At 45.4% G+C, this 17,757-nt stretch overlaps 1 protein-coding gene and 1 long non-coding RNA gene across 2 annotated transcripts; both read left to right on the top strand.

The window, feature by feature from the left end:
- The first annotated feature begins 7,948 nt into the window (after positions 1-7,948).
- On the top strand, positions 7,949-9,473 carry LOC119270606 (3-oxo-Delta(4,5)-steroid 5-beta-reductase-like). The gene has a single exon (XM_037552619.1). It carries the CDS (start codon positions 8,088-8,090, stop codon positions 9,279-9,281), a length of 1,194 nt encoding a protein of 397 aa, XP_037408516.1. The 5' UTR covers positions 7,949-8,087; the 3' UTR covers positions 9,282-9,473.
- Positions 9,474-12,788: 3,315 nt separating this feature from the next.
- Positions 12,789-16,369, top strand: LOC119270607. Its single transcript, XR_005134173.1, has 3 exons — positions 12,789-12,901; positions 14,462-14,584; positions 16,193-16,369. It is a non-coding gene; the product is annotated as an uncharacterized LOC119270607 (long non-coding RNA).
- The last annotated feature ends 1,388 nt before the right edge of the window (positions 16,370-17,757 follow it).

Genomic DNA, 17,757 nt, shown 5'->3' with positions numbered 1-17,757 from the left:
TCCTCTATTCCCGTATGGCCCAATAAGGCCCATATACTCCCCGGCGAATTCCCGTAACTCTTCGGTACTCCGAAAAATACCCGAATCACTCGGAACCTTTCCGATGTTCGAATATAGTTGTCCAATATATCTATCTTTACGTCTCGACCATTTCGAGACTCCTCGTCATGTCCCCGATCTCACCCGGGACTCCGAACTCCTTTGGTACATCAAAAATCATAAACTCATAATATAACTGTCATCAAAACCTTAAGCGTGCGGACCCTACGGGTTCGAGAATAATGTAGACATGACCGAGACACGTCTCTGGTCAATAACCAATAGCGGAACCTGGATGCTCATATTGGCTCCCACATATTCTATGAAGATCTTTATCGGTCAGACCGCATAACAACATACGTTGTTCCCTTTGTCATCGGTATGTTACTTGCCCGAGATTCGGTCGTCGGTATCTCAATACCTAGTTCAATCTCATTACCGGCAAGTCTCTTTACTCGTTCCATAATACATCATCCTGCAACTAACTCATTAGTTGCAATACTTACAAGGCTTAAGTGATGTGCATTACCGAGAGGGCCCAGAGATACCTCTCCGACAATCGGAGTGACAAATCCTAATCTCGAAATACGCCAACCCAACAAGTACCTTCGGAGACACCTGTAGAGCACCTTTATAATCACCCAGTTATGTTGTGATGTTTGGTAGCACACAAAGTGTTCCTCCGGTAAACGGGAGTTGCATAATCTCATAGTCATAGGAACATGTATAAGTCATGAAGAAAGCAATAGCAACAAACTAAACGATCAAGTGCTATGCTAACGGAATGGGTCAAGTCAATCACATCATTCTCCTAATGATGTGATCCCGTTAATCAAATGACAACTCATGTCTATGGTTAGGAAACATAACCATCTTTGATTAACGTGCTAGTCAAGTAGAGGCATACTAGTGACACTCTGTTTGTCTATGTATTCACACATGTATTATGTTTCCGGTTAATACAATTCTAGCATGAATAATAAACATTTATCATGATATAAGGAAATAAATAATAACTTTATTATTGCCTCTAGGGCATATTTCCTTCACATAGCTGCTTCGAAAGCAGCAAATGAAGGAGTCTGGATGAAGGAGTTCATATCGGATCTAGGTGTCTTACCTAGTGCATCGGGTCCAATGAAATTTTTTTGTGACAATACTGGTGCAATTGCCTTGGCGAAGGAATCCAGATTTCACAAGAGAACCTAACACATCAAGAGACGCTTCAATTCCATTCGGGATTTAGTCCAAGTGGGAGACATAGAAATTTGCAAGATACATACGGATCTGAATGTTGCAGACCCCCTGACTAAGCCTCTTCCACGAGCAAAACATGATCAGCACCAAGGCTCCATGGGTGTTAGAATTATTACTGTGTAATCTAGATTATTGACTCTAGTGTAAGTGGGATACTGAAGGAAATATGCCCTAGAGGCAATAATAAAGTTATTATTTAATTCCTTATATCATGATAAATGTTTATTATTCATGCTAGAATTGTATTAACCGGAAACATAATACATGTGTGAATACATAGACAAAAACAGAGTGTCACTAGTATGCCTCTACTTGACTAGCTCGTTGATCAAAGATGGTTATGTTTCCTAACGATAGACATGAGTTGTCATTTGATTAACGGGATCACATCATTAGGAGAATGATGTGATTTACTTGACCCATTCCGTTAGCTTAGCACTTGATCATTTAGTTTGTTGCTATTTCTTTCTTCATAACTTATACATGTTCCTATGACTATGAGATTATGCAACTCCCGTTTACCGGAGGAACACTTTATGTGCTACCAAACGTCACAATGTAACTGGATGATTATAAAGGTGCTCTACAGGTGTCTCCGAAGGTACTTGTTGGGTTGGCGTATTTCGAGATTAGGATTTGTCACTCCGATTGTCGAAGAGGTATCTCTGGGCCCTCTCGGTAATGCACATCACTCAAGCCTTGCAAGCATTGCAACTAATAAGTTAGTTGCAGGATGATGTATTACGGAACGAGTAAAGAGACTTGCGGGTAACGAGATTGAACTAGGTATTGAGATACCGACGATCGAATCTCGGGCAAGTAACATACCGATGACAAAGGGAACAACGTATGTTATTATGCGGTCTGGCCGATAAAGATCTTCGTAGAATATGTAGGAGCCAATATGAGCATCCAGGTTCCGCTATTGGTTATTGACCGGAGACGTGTCTCGGTCATGTCTACATAGTTCTCAAACCCGTAGGGTCCGCACGCTTAAAGTTTGGTGATGATCGTAATTAGGGTTTTTGTGTTTTGATGTATCGAAGGTTGTTCGGAGTCCCAAATGTGATCACGGACATGACGAGGAGTCTTGAAATGGTCGAGACATAAAGATTGATATATTGGAAGCCTATATTTGGATATCAGAAACGTTCCGGGTGAAATCAAGATTTTACCAGAGTACCGGGGGGTTACCGGAACCCCCCCCCCCCGGGGTTATTGGGCCTACATGGGCCATAAGGGAGAAGAGGAGGGCCGGCCAGGGCAGGCCGCGCGCCCCCTCCCCCCCTAGTCCGAATAGGACAAGGAAGGGGGGCAGCGCCCCCCTTTCCTCTTTCTCCCTTCCTCCTTCCTTTTCCAACAAGGCAAGAGGGGGGAATCCTACTCCTGGTTGGAGTAGGACTCCTCCAGGCGCACCCCTAGGGCCTGCCGCACCTCCCCCTCCCCCTCCTTTATATACTGAGGCAAGGGGGCACCCCATGACACACAAGTTGGTTCTCGTGATCGTTTCTTAGCCGTGTGCGGTGCCCCCTTCCACCATATTCCACCTCGGTCATATCGTAGCGGTGCTTAGGCGAAGCCCTGCGTCGGTAGAACATCATCACCTTCATCACGCCGTCGTGCTGACGAAACTCTCCCTCAACGTTTTGCTGGATCGGAGCTCGAGGGACGTCATCGAGTTGAACGTGTGCAGAACTCGGAGGTGCCGTACGTTCGGTACTTGGATCGGTCGGATCGGGAAGACGTACGACTACTTCATCTACGTTTTGTCAACGCTTCCGTTGCCGGTCTACTAGGGTACGTAGACATCACTCTCCCCTCTCGTTGCTATGCATCACCATGATCTTGCGTGTGCGTAGGAATTTTTTTGAAATTACTACGTTCCCCAACAGAAATACGGGCCCCAGAATGACAATCTCGTCGACTAGATGAACTAGGACGTGCGCCATGATATTGAAGAAGGATGGTGGGAACACCAGCTCGAAACTGACAAGATATTGCGCCACATCACTCCTCAGCCTTGGTACGATTTCTGGATCGATAACCTTCTAAGAGATTGCATTGAGGAATGGACATAGCTTCACAATGGCTAATCGGACGTTTTCCGGTAGAAGCCCCCTCAATGCAACCGAAAGCAGTTGCGTCATAATCACGTGGCAGTCATGAGACTTTAGGTTCTGAAACTTTTTCTCTAGCATATTTATTATTCCCTTTATATTCGACGAAAAGCCAGTCGTGACCTTCATACTGAGCAGGCATTCAAAGACGATTTCTTTCTCTTCTTTCATAAGAGCGAAGCTGGCAGGACCTTTATACTGCTTCGGAGGCATGCCTTCCTTTTTGTGCAAACGTTGCAGGTCCTCCCGTGCCTCACGTGTATCTTTCGTCTTCCCATACACGCCCAAGAAGCCTAGCAGGTTCACGCAAAGGTTCTTCGTCACGTACATCACGTCGATTGAAGAGCGGACCTCTAGGTCTTTCCAGTACGGTAGGTCCCAAAATATAGATTTCTTCTTCCACATGGGTGCGTGTCCCTCAACGTCATTCGGAACAGCTAGTTCGTCGGGACCCTTCCCAAAGATTACATGTAAATCATTGACCATAGCAAGTATGTGATCACCGGTACGCATGGCGGGCTTCTTCCGGTGATCTGCCTCGCCTTTGAAATGCTTGCCTTTCTTTCACATTGATGGTTGGTCGGAAGAAATCGACAATGGCCCAGGTACACATTCTTCCTGCATTTGTCCAGGTATATACTTTCAGTGTCATCTAAACAGTGCGTGCATGCGTGGTATCCTTTGTTTGTCTGTCCTGAAAGGTTACTGAGAGCGGGCCAATCGTTGATGGTCACGAACAGCAACGCCTTTAGGTTAAATTCCTCCTGTCTGTGCTCATCTCATGTACGTACACCGTTTCCATTCCACAGCTGTAAAAGTTCTTCAACTAATGGCCTTAGGTACACATCAATGTCGTTGCCGGGTTGCTTAATTAGGGCCTTGGATGAGAACTGGCATCATAATGAACTCTGCTTCATGCACATCCAAGGAGGAAGGTTATACATACATAGAGTCACGGGCCAGGTGCTGTGATTGCTACTCTGCTCCCCGAAAGGATTAATGCCATCCGCGCTTAAAGCAAACCATACGTTCCTTGGGTCCTTTGCAAACTCATCCCAGTACTTTCTCTCGATTTTTCTCCACTACGACCCGTCAGCGGGTGCTCTCAACTTCCCGTCTTTCTTACGGTCCTCACTGTGCCATCGCATCAACTTGGCATGCTCTTCGTTTCTGAACAGACGTTTCAACCGTGGTATTATAGGAGCATACCACATCACCTTCGCAGGAACCCTCTTCCTGGGGGGCTCCCCGTCAACATCACCAGGGTCATCTCGTCTAATCTTATACCGCAATGCACCGCATACCGGGCATGCGTTTAGATCCTTGTATGCACCGCGGTAGAGGATGCAGTCATTAGGGCATGCATGTATCTTCTCCACCTCCAATCCTAGAGGGCATACGACCTTCTTTGCTGCGTATGTACTATCGGGCAATTCGTTATCCTTTGGAAGCTTCTTCTTCAATATTTTCAGTAGCTTCTCAAATCCTTTGCTAGGCACAGCATTCTCTGCCTTCCACTGCAGCAATTCCAGTACGGTACCGAGCTTTGTGTTGCCATCTTCGCAATTGGGGTACAACCCTTTTTTGTGATCCTCTAACATGCGATCGAACTTCAGCTTCTCCTTTTGACTTTCGCATTGCGTCCTTGCATCGACAATGACCCGGCGGAGATCATCATCATCGGGCACATCGTCTGGTTCCTCTTGATCTTCAGCAGCTTCACCCGTTGCAGCATCATTGGGCACATCGTCTGGTTCCTCTTGATCTTCATCAGCTCCCCCGTTGCAGCATCACCGTATTCAGGGGGCACATAGTTGTCATCGTACTCTTCTTCTTCATCATCTTCCATCATAACCCCTATTTCTCCGTGCCTCGTCCAAACATTATAGTGTGGCATGAAACCCTTGTAAAGCAGGTGAGAGTGAAGGATTTTCCGATTAGAGTAAGACCTCGTATTCCCACATTCAGTGCATGGACAACACAAAAAACCATTCTGCTTATTTGCCTCAGCCGCATCGAGAAACTCATGCACGCCCTTAATGTATTCGGAGGTGTGTCTGTCACCGTACATCCATTGCCAGTTCATCTGCGTGTATTATATATAATTAAGTGTCCAAATTAATAAAAGTTCATCATCACATTAAAACCAAAGTACATACATAGTTCTCATCTAACGACATATAGCTCTCTAGAGCATCTAATTAATTAAACCATACATTGAAACTACGTAAAACATTTCAATGCGAAAACAAATGCGATCATAATCGCAACCAAGGTAACAATTGATCCAACGGCATAATGATACCAAGCCTCGGTATGAATGGCATATTTTATAATCTTTTTAATCTTCAAGCGCATTGCATCCATCTTGATCTTGTGATCATCGACGACATCCGCAACATGCAACTCCAATATCATCTTCTCCTCCTCAATTTTTTTTATTTTTTCCTTCAACAAATTGTTTTCTTCTTCAACTAAATTTAACCTCTCGACAATAGGGTCGGTTGGAATTTCCGATTCACATACATCCTACATAAATAAAATCTATGTCACGTTGGTCGGCATAATTTTCATAAACAATAAATGAACCAATAGTTATAAAGATAATATATATACCACATCCGAATCATAGACAGGACAAGGTCCGACAGGGGCGGATACCAAAACCATCGCACTATATAAGATGCAATAATAAAAGTAAGAAAATAATACAAGTATCTATGTAAACATACAAGTAAGAATATTTTTCCTTTCAGAAAGAAGATAATAACAAGAGGCTCACCACGGTGGTGCCGGCGATGAGCTCGGCGAGGGTGATCGACGGCGGTGAAGACGGGGACGGGGCGTGACGGACCGCTAAACCTAGACAAATTGAGGAAAATGGACCTTGGAGGTCGAGCTTGGAGAGGAGAAAGCTTAAGTAGTGTGGCTCGGGCATTCCATCGAACACCTTGTGTGCATAGGAGGTGAGCTAGAGCACCACCAAGTCCTCTCCCCCTCGGCCAGAAAAAATAAAGCAGTGTGCTCTGCTCTTACATGAGGGGGTATATATAGGCTCTAGTTTTTTTTTTGCTTCGCAGACTCTCGCATGCGGACGACGCCTGCATCCCTACCTGCGCGTAGCATATATTCCCCCGAGCAGAGATCTTGCTTGCGTTGGGCGAATACGATTGGACAGACTAGCTTTTTTTTTTTGAGAGAGAGAATATTGGACAGACTAGCTGCTAGTAGTGTTCCTGTTGGTTGCAACGCACTGGATCCACGGATTAGCTAGTGTGTTTGAGTAACAGTATGGTACGGTTACTCGAACTGTCAACAATGGGGATGTAGCTCAAATGGTAGAGCGCCCGCTTTGCATGCGGGAGGCACGGGGTTCGAACCCATCTCCATTCAAGTTTTTATTTTTGTTGGTGTTAATTCCAGCAATTAGACTCCCATTCAATTCATTTTACCCCTAAAAAAACCCTTTACGTGGTAACTTTTGCGGAGCTAGCCAATTCTATGGCAAAAGGAATAGGAGGCAACTTTACGTGGGAGGTAAAACGGCTTGGAATTGGTCTGGTGTTTCCAACACAAATTCATTGTACAACCGAACATCCGTATTGAGGTCAACTGATTATCAATTCCGTTTCTAGGCTTCAATGGAGACATCAAAACCCAGCGTTAGTGAATTGTGTTGACGATTTGATCTTTCTCGGTGCCCTTTGTTTATAGTTGTTGGCTTCCTCCTTTAGTGGGGCTGCAAGTGCAAAACAACCATAAAATTCCAATGAATAGGATTTCTAGCTCCATTCAGATTCACACGATATCACCTAAAAAAGTGGGCTGCAAGTGCAAAATAACCTAAAACTTCCAAAGAGTTACATAACTTGCATCATTCTCGTGCTAGAAATGTAGTGGAGCGAACATTTGGCCAAATACGAATTCACTGATATAATTATTGTCCCGCCGCAATCAGTCTTGATAGTTAAAATTTACGGTCAAAGTTGAAGCATGTGGATAGAGGAAGCACTAACATTGTGAAATGGAGGGAGTATAAAGGCTCATGTACCTAACGTAAATATGTTGTCGAATAAAATAACTATGTAAATGCAGGAATTATTTACTAGTATAAACTAAAATATGTAAATGAAATGTTGCAGGGAATGCGCAGCATGTCATGGAGGAAGTTGCAGGGAGTGTGCAACTTTACACAACTTTCTTTTATGGCAATTTAGTTGTAAAAACACGTGTTACTTGGTGTCACACTTGTCAATTGGATTATATATTTTGTGGGGAACGTGTTAGTGAGAGAGATGCAACGGAGAAAGAAGAGACCAAGACGAAGACGCTGCGCGGCTCCTGGACCGTCAATGTCACCACCGGGCCACGACGGTCGACAACGATCTCCTTGCCGATCGTTCCCCACCGTCCAGCGCTCCTCGACACGAACACGTGGATCTGATTCTGAGCCAACAAAAATGACAAACGACAGCGCATACCCCACACATCCACCCAGATCGCCACGCAACGCGCGCACACACACACGGAATCCACTCTCCCCCCATTATCCCCAGATCCAGCCGGCGCTCCCCTCCCCTCCCTCCACCGCCCGGTCCCGACGCCACCTCCCCCGCTCCCTCCCCAACCCTCCGGCCTCCGACCAAGCTGCCCGCGGCCAATCCCTAAGCCGCGATGAGCTGGTGGTGGGCGGGCGCGGTGGGCGCGGTCAAGAAGCGGCAGGACGAGCGGGCGGCGGCGGCCGAGCCCACCTTCCAGAGCGTGGCGCTCATCCTCGGCTCCACGGGGATCGTCGGCACCTCCCTCCTCGACATCCTCCCGCGGGACGACACCCCGGGCGGGCCCTGGAAGGTGTACGCCGTCTCCCGCCGCGCGCCGCCGGGCTGGTCCACCCCGCCGCCGTCCCCGGCCGTCACGCACCTCCAGCTCGACCTCGCCGACCCGGCCGCCGTCAGGGACGCCCTGACGCCGCTCACAGACGTCACCCACGTCTTCTACGCCGCGTGGTCCAGCCACGAGACCGAGGACCGCAACCGGGAGGTCAACGCCGGCATGCTCCGCAACGTGCTCTCCGTGGTTGTGCCCGGCTGCCCCGCGCTCGCCCACGTCTGCCTCCAGACCGGCCGCAAGCACTACGTCGGCCCGTTTGATGTCATCGGCAAGATCCCGGCCCCCGACCCGCCGTACACCGAGGACATGCCCCGGTTGGATCACCCCAACTTCTACTACGACCTGGAGGACGTCCTCTTCGACCACGTCTCCGGCCGCGACGGCGCCGTCACCTGGTCCGTGCACCGCCCCACCGTCATCTTCGGCTTCTCCCCCCGCAGCGCCATGAACGTGGTCGGCAGCCTGTGCGTATACGCCGCCATCTGCCGCAAGGAGGGCGCCACGCTGCGGTGGCCCGGCTGCAAGGTCGCCTGGGAGGGCTTCACCGACGCCTCCGACGCCGACCTTGTCGCTGAGCATGAGATCTGGGCGGCCGTCGACCCGTTTGCCAAGAACGAGGCTTTCAATTGCAGCAATGGGGATGTGTTCAAGTGGAAGCAACTCTGGCCGCTGCTGGCCGACCGCTTCGGGGTGGAGTGGGCAGGGTATGAGGGAGAGGACAGCCGGTTTGCGCTCGCGGATGCCATGGCTGGGAAGGAGGCGGTGTGGACGGAGATCATCCAGGAGAACGAGCTTGTCACCACGGAGCTCGAGGAGATCACCAGTTGGTGGTTTGTCGATGCCATGCTCAGTATCGACATTGAGCATTTGGACAACATGAACAAGAGCAAGGAGCATGGGTTCCTCGGCTTCCGTAACACCGTCAACTCCTTCAATGCTTGGATCGATAAGATGAAGGCTTCCAAGGTTGTTCCTTGATGCTTTTATTGTCTTGTATCTATTGTTGGTTACTTGCATGCTATCGCATCCCATGTTATTTCTCATTTATCAATTTACTTCTGAAATTAGTTACATCCCATCATTTGTGCCAAATGTTGTAATCTAGAATAAGCCAGAACCAAATAAAGCTCTCAAGTTGTGAATCGATTATCTGTGCTCGTCATGTCTTCATTGCAAATTGTGAGCGTTAAATCGTTATTTTCCATCCATCTGCTGTTCATTCTTGCAAGGCAGAAATTAGTAGCACTTGTGTTTGGTATTGTTGGCCTGTTGCTTTTGTCTTCAGAACTGAGATAGTTTCCTTCACTTAGAAGGAACAAAAGGCAACCATTTGTTTTCCCCATCTCTTTTGATTGATAGTGCAAATGGAGGCAAACATGATGACCGATAACAATGGCATCATGTCTTTTTCTGCCAATTATTTCAAGGAAGTTGATCTCGAGAAGCAACAAACATTGTGCTGATAGGACAATTTAAACGAACACTTTAGCTTTGATATGGTAGCAAGATAACAATGCATCATGATCATTCTACTAGTTGATTAAGGATTGAAAATGATACGTTTTGGGTCCTGGATCACAGGATCAGATCACTTGCACCGCACAGTAGGTGACGAGAATCTGAATAATGCTGTCTTTTGGGTTGTTGCTTTTTTTATCGCTGGATGTGTTCCTTGTGCGGTTTTCTTTGTGCTAGTGGACCGGATGACACGGAAACATGCAGTATATGTTCAAAAATCAGTACTCTTGTATAAGATGACAAGATGTACACGCGAGTGCTCTGTTCTTGTACTAGCATTGTTAAATCTAGAAAAAGTATTGGATCTCTTTGTTTATTTATGCCCGGCCATGTGATTTACACCTCTGCTCTTTAGGAGACTGCTTGATAATGCCATGACCTTGATTGTGACCAGATCGTGGTTGTAATTCTCGCTGCTAAATGCTACTATGGGCTTCTTTTGCCATATGGTTGAAAACGAAATAAAAATGGTATATAGTCAGCAATCCACAAAAACAAACCTTAGACAGTCTGCATTCACACATGCTATGCCTTCGTTCATAAATAATACGAGTCTCTTTGGTTTCCTCCAATCTCCTAAAAACTTACTTGTATTCTGTTTTTACATATGACAACTTATTGGCAGCCTATAGTGGATTTGGAAGAGCTGGGCAATTTATAATAATTACTAGGTCACACAGAACAAATGCAATTGTTAGATTCATGCACACTGTGTGGGGTTGTGCCATCACAAAAACTTCCCATGTCAATTTTTTTTTACCAAAACACCACCAACTAACTTGTCATGTTGATGGAGCACATTTTTTTTACTCACAATTAAAAATATAAAAGGATAACATCAAGATGAGGTATTGTCAAATGTTGCTCCAGGGAACAAAGACATTCAGAAATCAGTATTTTCTGAATCTAAAATCATTATTTTCCATCCATCTGTTGTTCATTCTTGTAAGGCAGAAGCATTACATGTGTTTGGTATTGCTGATCTGCTACTGTCGTCTGTAAAGTGTTATGCTTCAGTCTTCAAAACTGAGATAGTTTCCTTCAAAACGAGAAGAACAAAAGGTAACCATTTTGTTTTCCTCATCTCCATTGATTGGTAGTGCAAATTGGAGGCAAACGTAATAGCAGATAACAATGGAAACATGTCATTTTCAGCCAAATATTCTCAGGAAGTTAATGCCCAGAAGCAACAAACACTGCTATGATCCCCGGAAGCAACAAACGATTCCATGATCTCCAGAAGCAAAATATTCTGCCATGGCAGCACAATTTTGGATGATCAGTTTAACTTGCAATGTCCCATCTTCCTGTAGTTTAATTTTTTATTCCCGCAAGGGGGAAAGCATGGAGCAAATCTTCAATTCAGTTTCTGGTACAAGGAAAAACTTTTAACACATCCCAACATTGACATCATTTGACTTGGTCTTAGTTCATAGCGTTCTGGGACATTACCCCCTTCGTCCTGTAATATAAGAGCGTTTTTGACACTAGGGAGTAATTGATAACCTCCAGCCTCTGGCCCGCACGGTTGATGATTGTTGATGCTGGCATGTTTCACAATTAATCCGATTTGGATTTGTCTGTTCTGTCTGCAACAATAGCCCCTAAAATGGGAGACCTTAAATCCATTATAGGATCAACTCCGTGCTCCATCGTCTGAATCTAAGTATTGACTCTATATATTTCTTTCTACCTATACATGCGGGAGCGGGTCCATGCGACAGCCAATGTAACTGTAGTGCTGTTACATCAGAGGATTTGTACCCCTGACAAATAGACCCTGCCTGTCATACCGGCCGTGACCGTCACGGAGCCTGTGCAAGCCCCGGGGTGACGAGCTCAGCCATGGGCACGAAAATCGGGTGGACGACAGAGCCATGGGTGAGTTGATACTGGCCGTGACCGTCACGGAGCCTGTGCAAGCCCCGGGGACGAGCTCAGCCATGGGCACGAAAATCGGGTGGACGACAGAGCCATGGGTGAGTTGATACTGGCCGTGACCGTCACGGAGCCTGTGCAAGCCCCGGGGACGAGCTCAGCCATGGGCACGAAAATCGGGTGGACGATAGTCATGGGTGAGTTGCAGCACGGCCACGGGAGGGCAAAGAGGTCTGCAATTTTAAACGATCAGTGATAGCTAAGTTGAACACTCCAGTGCTCTGCCATTTTACGATCATTGTTAAATCTAAGAAAAGTACTCATGATTTTTTTGTGCCGGGCCATGTGATTTACACCCTCTGCACTTTTGGAGATGCTTGATTTTTCATCACCTGACCTGTGAGCACTCTATGAACACATCTATCATCGCAGGAGGTAGTTGTGGCTGTAATTAGTCGCAGCTGATTGCTACCACGGGCTTCTTTTGTCATATCGTTGAAAATGTAACAAAAACATTATGAATGTAGTGAGCAATCAGCAAAAACAAACGTTGACAGGTCTGGGCTCGCACATCCTATGGCTTGGTTCCTAAATAGTACGAGTCTCTTTGGCTTCCTCCATTATCTCAATGCTTCCTCTTGCATTCTGTTTTCTCGTATGACAACTTCTTGGCTGCACAATGTAGTAGGGCAGAACACATATATAGTGATTTCAGAACAGCTGGGCGATTTGTAATGGTTATTAGATCATATAAAACAAATGTGGTTGTTAGATCATCACCAAAACTGCATGCTGTCAATAAGATTCTTTTTAATACCAAAGCACCACCAAGTAAACTGTCATGTTGATGGAGCTTTTTTTTCACAATAAAAAAAAAACAGTTAACATCAAGATGAGAAGTTGCCAAGTGTTTCTTCAGGGAACAAAATGTCATGAACCTGGACCGGCCCACGACAGCTGAAACGAGAGCTGAGAACGGCTTGGCCCAGCCCAACTTGGTTGAGTCCAGTGAGAGAGGTTAAGGGAGATGGGACAGAGTGCGATGGCATCGATGACTTATCTGTAGCCTGAACTAACTTTCCCCTTCTACAGTTGCTCTTCCTCCCCCCAAGAACTGTACTGAATCCTACCCTAAATTCGCTTGGTGTGACACCCGACAATTGGTCTCTCCAGGAACATATATGCAGTCCTTTAGGCTTCAGGTATACACAAAGTGTGGATTATTTTCGAGAGTGGCAAATATGGAGTTGGTTTCTCTTCTTCAATATATACTCAAAGTTGGGATCTAATCCCCCATTTTTATAATGACTCTAATCTTCTTAAACCCGACAATTAGTCTCTCCGGGGATCTAAATTTGAAGTTGTTGCCTCGTACTCCCTCCGTTCGGAATTACTTGTCGCAGAAATGGATGTATCTAGACATATTTTAGTTCTAGATACATTCATTTCCGAGACAAGTAATTCCGAACAGAGGGAGTAGTTCTCAGCTGTCACCTTTTGCCTGACATCAAACCTTGAACTCATAGGGGCCGTTGGAATCAGACCTTGAATTCTCAATTTCTGAAATTGGCACCTTGTACTAGTACACAACAAACCGTCGTTTGAATTTCCATATGTTTCTACACATGTTGCAATGTAGAATAAACTAGTTGAAAATAAACTAGTGCATTTGGCCATTATTTTCCATCCAATTGCCCGTTCATTCTTGTAAGGCACAAGTAGTACATGTGTTGTGTTTGGTATTGTTTATCTGTTGCTGTTATCTGTAAAGTGTCATGCTTCAGTCTTCTGAACTGAGGGGAGTTTCCTTCTCTGAATGAGATGAACGAAAGGCAACCATTTGTTTCCTCAACTCTGTCGGTCGGTAGTTCCAATGGAGGCAAACGTGATTTTCTGCCAACTATTCGCAGCAAGTTGATCTCCAGAAGCAACAAACACTGCTACGGCAGCACAATTTTATACGGCCAGTTTAACTTGAGCTGCCCCATCTTAATTATTGTTGTCCTGATATAACCTCTAGCCGAAAGCTGGCTCGTTGATTGATTTCCCAAAATGATTGATGGTTGGAATTATCACTAGTTGGTATTGAAAGCCGATTTGTGATTCTTGCTCTGCTTGGCCTGTTGCATCGGTCATCTATAAACAGAGTGCTCTGCCCAGCCCACGCCTTCCCTTGTCTAGTGCTCAGTCACAGCGACACCACGCGTTCCCCTCGTCCGCCGCATCGGCTATTGGCATGCGGGCTATCTGTCGTACGTCGCAGCTGGTGCTCCGACTACACCGTCGACCGACGCAGCAACTGCACCGGCGTCGATATCCACTGCTTCCGCCGTTTGGCACTGAGTCATGCTAGACCGCCACTTTGTCAACGTCTGCTTGGGCAACACAATGTGCTTTGGGCTGGCTTTTCCTCAACATTTTCCCTCAAGTCATGGCTCCGTGGATGCGGCACAGGATGGCCCTTAGAAACTCTGCCACTGCTAGCCTGTCAACCCGAGCGGTCTATCTTTTTGATAATTCGTTCTACTCTATATATATATAAGAAATTCCTTTTTGGATATAGTGTTGTGTCACGCAAGGGCGTGTGTTCATACCACTATTGGTTCATATGGTGTGGCAAGATTCGTTGTTGTTATTGCTAGGGAATAGAGATGATTTTTTTTTCTGTTTGTGAAAAGATATGATATGGAGTTTTTTTCTGTTTGTGAAAAGAGATGATATGAAGTTGAGTAATGTGCATTTTCTCATGATATTATTCTCAGGAAAGGACCAACCACTATCGGCACGTCATTTTCCTTCTTACTGAATTATGTCGAGCCGCTTGGATGGGAGCCGTGTGTATCTCCGTCGCCTGATGGAGTAATGATGGTGGCAAAAACTTAATGGTGAGCCCAGCAAACCATCTTTTTTAAAAACTTGGTGAAACAGAAGACCGAGGAGAAGTGGAAAACGCTCTCATCACCCTCTTTGTGTTTTAGAGTTGCTTCATGTAGACTGTGCCTAGTAGACGCTAGAGACCACGTTCCTGCACTCTATTTTGCCTCAATAATTTGAAGAAACAAAAGGCCAGCAACAAGCACCATCATATGCCTTGCCTTGAGTTCCTAAATCGTAGGCGTCTCTTTGGTTTCTTCTATCATCTCAACACATACTTTGGCACTCTATTTTCTTTTTCAGTATGGCAACTTCATGGCACATCATATACTAGTACGACAGAAATGTGTAGGAGTAAAGATTTTGGAACCGTTGGTAAATTATAATAGCGAGGTCACACAAAACAAATGCAACTGCCACATTCATGCAATCCCTGTGTCAAATATTACAGAAACTGTTATTCATGCATTTCCTGTCCTCGTGTCTGTTTTTTGAACTCCGTGCCATGAGATATAGTTAGTATATTTTTCTCCGAAAGTGTTACTCTAATCTCAAGCACAAATGCACCTGTATGAACAGTAAATTCTAAAAAATGTTAAAAAATTCAGAATCTAATTTATTTTTTCTGGATGAAATCAACAAGTTTCTGACATCCTTCAAAATTTCGCCTTGAAAAGTCATCTGTAGAGGTGTGTGCGAAAAAAAATGAGTGCTTCAAAATGCGTCTTTTCTTAGTCCCGAATTTTTGTTTGTACAGGCCTCCACAAATGTCTTTCCAATGTGAAATTTTGCAGGATGTTAGAGCTTTCGTTGATGTTCATAAACAAAAAATCAGATATTTTTAATGGCCTTGGTCTTGAAATGTTGTTTTTTAGTACTTAAGAGGGGAAAAAGTAGCGCATCATTCAAAGTAGATTTGTGCTATAAAGCATGATCCTATAGTACAAATCACATGATCCAACTATTTTTGATAAATCAAGTGAGCACCTCGCATTGTCCAATTAATGCGTCCCCTAGCGTTGTCGCCACGCCAGCAACTAGACCACAACTTTCCGTCGCCATTCTCCGGCTAGCCACCGGCCGCATGAGGTCCTCCGTGGTGACTGTGCATCGGAGGTGGGCACCGCGTCGTCGACGAAAGAAGCCAGGTCTGCAGTGGAGTAACCCACAGGGAGGGCCGTAGAGACAGAAGTAGTACTCGTGTTTGGTATTGCTCAGCTGTTGCCGTCGTTTGTAAAGTTCTATTCTTGAGAACTGAGAAAATTTTCTTCTGTCAGAAGGAACGAAAGGCAACCATTGGTCCTCAACTCAGTGGAAATGGAGGCAAACGTGATACATAATAACAACGGCAACATGTCACTTTCTACCAAATATTTCCAGGAAGTTGATCTCCACAAGCAACAAATGCTGCTTTATTTTCGGAAAGACTGAAAGCCATATATTAGATAAAATCAGCCCTTACAAGAACTTCTTAAAAAAATAGACAAATCCTTGAATAAATCAGCACTGTCATCCTATGGCATCCACCAAAGACACGCTGTGAGCAAAGCTCGTTGCAGTCACCGGGCATCCATCTCTGTGGAGCAATCTTGTTGAAACCAATGAGCTTTTCTTTGCAGGTTGAAACCCAGGAGCTTGAAGATGCAGCGGCTGGGAACCGGAGGAAAAGAACATGGCGTGGCATCATCCCCTCCGTAGGATGCCGCCAAGCACCTAGGCAAATACTGTACTTAAAAATACGAATGTACTTAAAAACCATGGAGAAACATCTTCCTTTCAGCAAGACTGTACTTAAAAATACGAACGTCGCGTCATTTGACTTGTGTTCACAGCCTTCTGGGCGGTTAATTGCAATGTTTGACAATTATATCACTGGTTGCTTATTGAAATCCGATTGGGGGTCATTTACATGCTCTGCTTGGCCAGTTGCATCTGCCGTCTATGAACAGAGTGCTCTGCCCAGATGCGGCCCTGTGGAGGGCTCAGCCACAGCAACACGTACAAGCTATAGATGGCGCTATAGATGGCAGATTGGTCGTCGCTTCTGCCCGTTGTCTGTCACAATCGGCGCTCCAACACCGTCAACCCTCGCTTGAGCCGCATGCCATCTCCTCTGCTTCCACCTTCACCATCTCCACGAGAACTGCATATACTACTGAGTTGCTGGCCACTGTTGCTAGAAAAAAGGGAAGCAATCAGCAGCGTCACATACCGAGCCTTGAATTCCTAAATTCTATAAATACAACTCAGTGTTAGCCAATGCCCATCGTGGGCAAGTGTCCGGCAAACGACCCTTCTCTCCGCTTGATGTCGTCAAAGGCCAACATCGCAACCTCATAGTGCGTCATGCGGTGGCCCGTAAAAAATATACATGTTCGTTTCCTTTCAAATTTCGAGATGGTATAGATGAACCTACCACTGGGCCGTCCGCGCCCTTTTTGACTCCTTGGTGATTAACTCATCCCACTAGTTGGAGAAATTGCCAGGGTCTGGCAGGAAACTCGTAACAGGAAAATCCTCGTGCCGTCCAGGCGGAGACGTGGTTCCAGACTGCCACCAAGAAGGGATAGGCCTTGCACACGTGGGTCGCGGTTCCGGGGCCTAGAGACACAACTGGCATCTAGGATTGTGCGGCCATCCATCAACCGCCAACATATCTGCCTTTTCTCAAGAAAACAATCTTATTTATGCTACAAATATATCCAAAAATTAAATATAAATGGTTAACATCAATGTGAGGGATTTTCATATTTTACTTTTGGGAAAAAAAATTAGAACCCTAGAATTTGTGTGCAATTTCTTGATGGCACCGACTTTTACAGAAAAAATAGAAGGAAGGTTTTGTTCCTCAAATGTTCTTCTTACTTTAGAAGAAAAAGGTAGTGCATCATTCAAAAGTAGAGTTGAGCTGTAAAGCATGATCTTATAGCACAAATCGTCTGGCCGGCTATTTTTGATCAATCAAGCAACACCTGTATGTGTCAACGTAACTAAACGAATGACTCGTGCATTTGCGAGATCAGAATAATTATGTGTTATTGCATTGATGTTTTTAGAAATCATCATGACCAAAACATTAGGATAAATTATAATTAATGCATCCGCTCAATGACTTCATCCACGTCTTCTACGCCGCATGGTCCAGCCACGAGACCGAGGACCGGAACCGGCATGTTAGTGCCGG

The sequence above is a fragment of the Triticum dicoccoides genome, chromosome 3A, assembly GCF_002162155.2.
Source record: "Triticum dicoccoides isolate Atlit2015 ecotype Zavitan chromosome 3A, WEW_v2.0, whole genome shotgun sequence".
Lineage (NCBI taxonomy): Eukaryota > Viridiplantae > Streptophyta > Magnoliopsida > Poales > Poaceae > Triticum > Triticum dicoccoides.
Note: the sequence above shows the minus strand (reverse complement) of the source record. Positions and strands in the feature narration are given on the sequence as shown.

Excerpts from the sequence above, each read along its gene's own strand:
- LOC119270606 (XM_037552619.1), top strand. The coding sequence starts at position 8,088 with ATGAGCTGGTGGTGGGCGGGCGCGGTGGGCGCGGTCAAGAAGCGGCAG.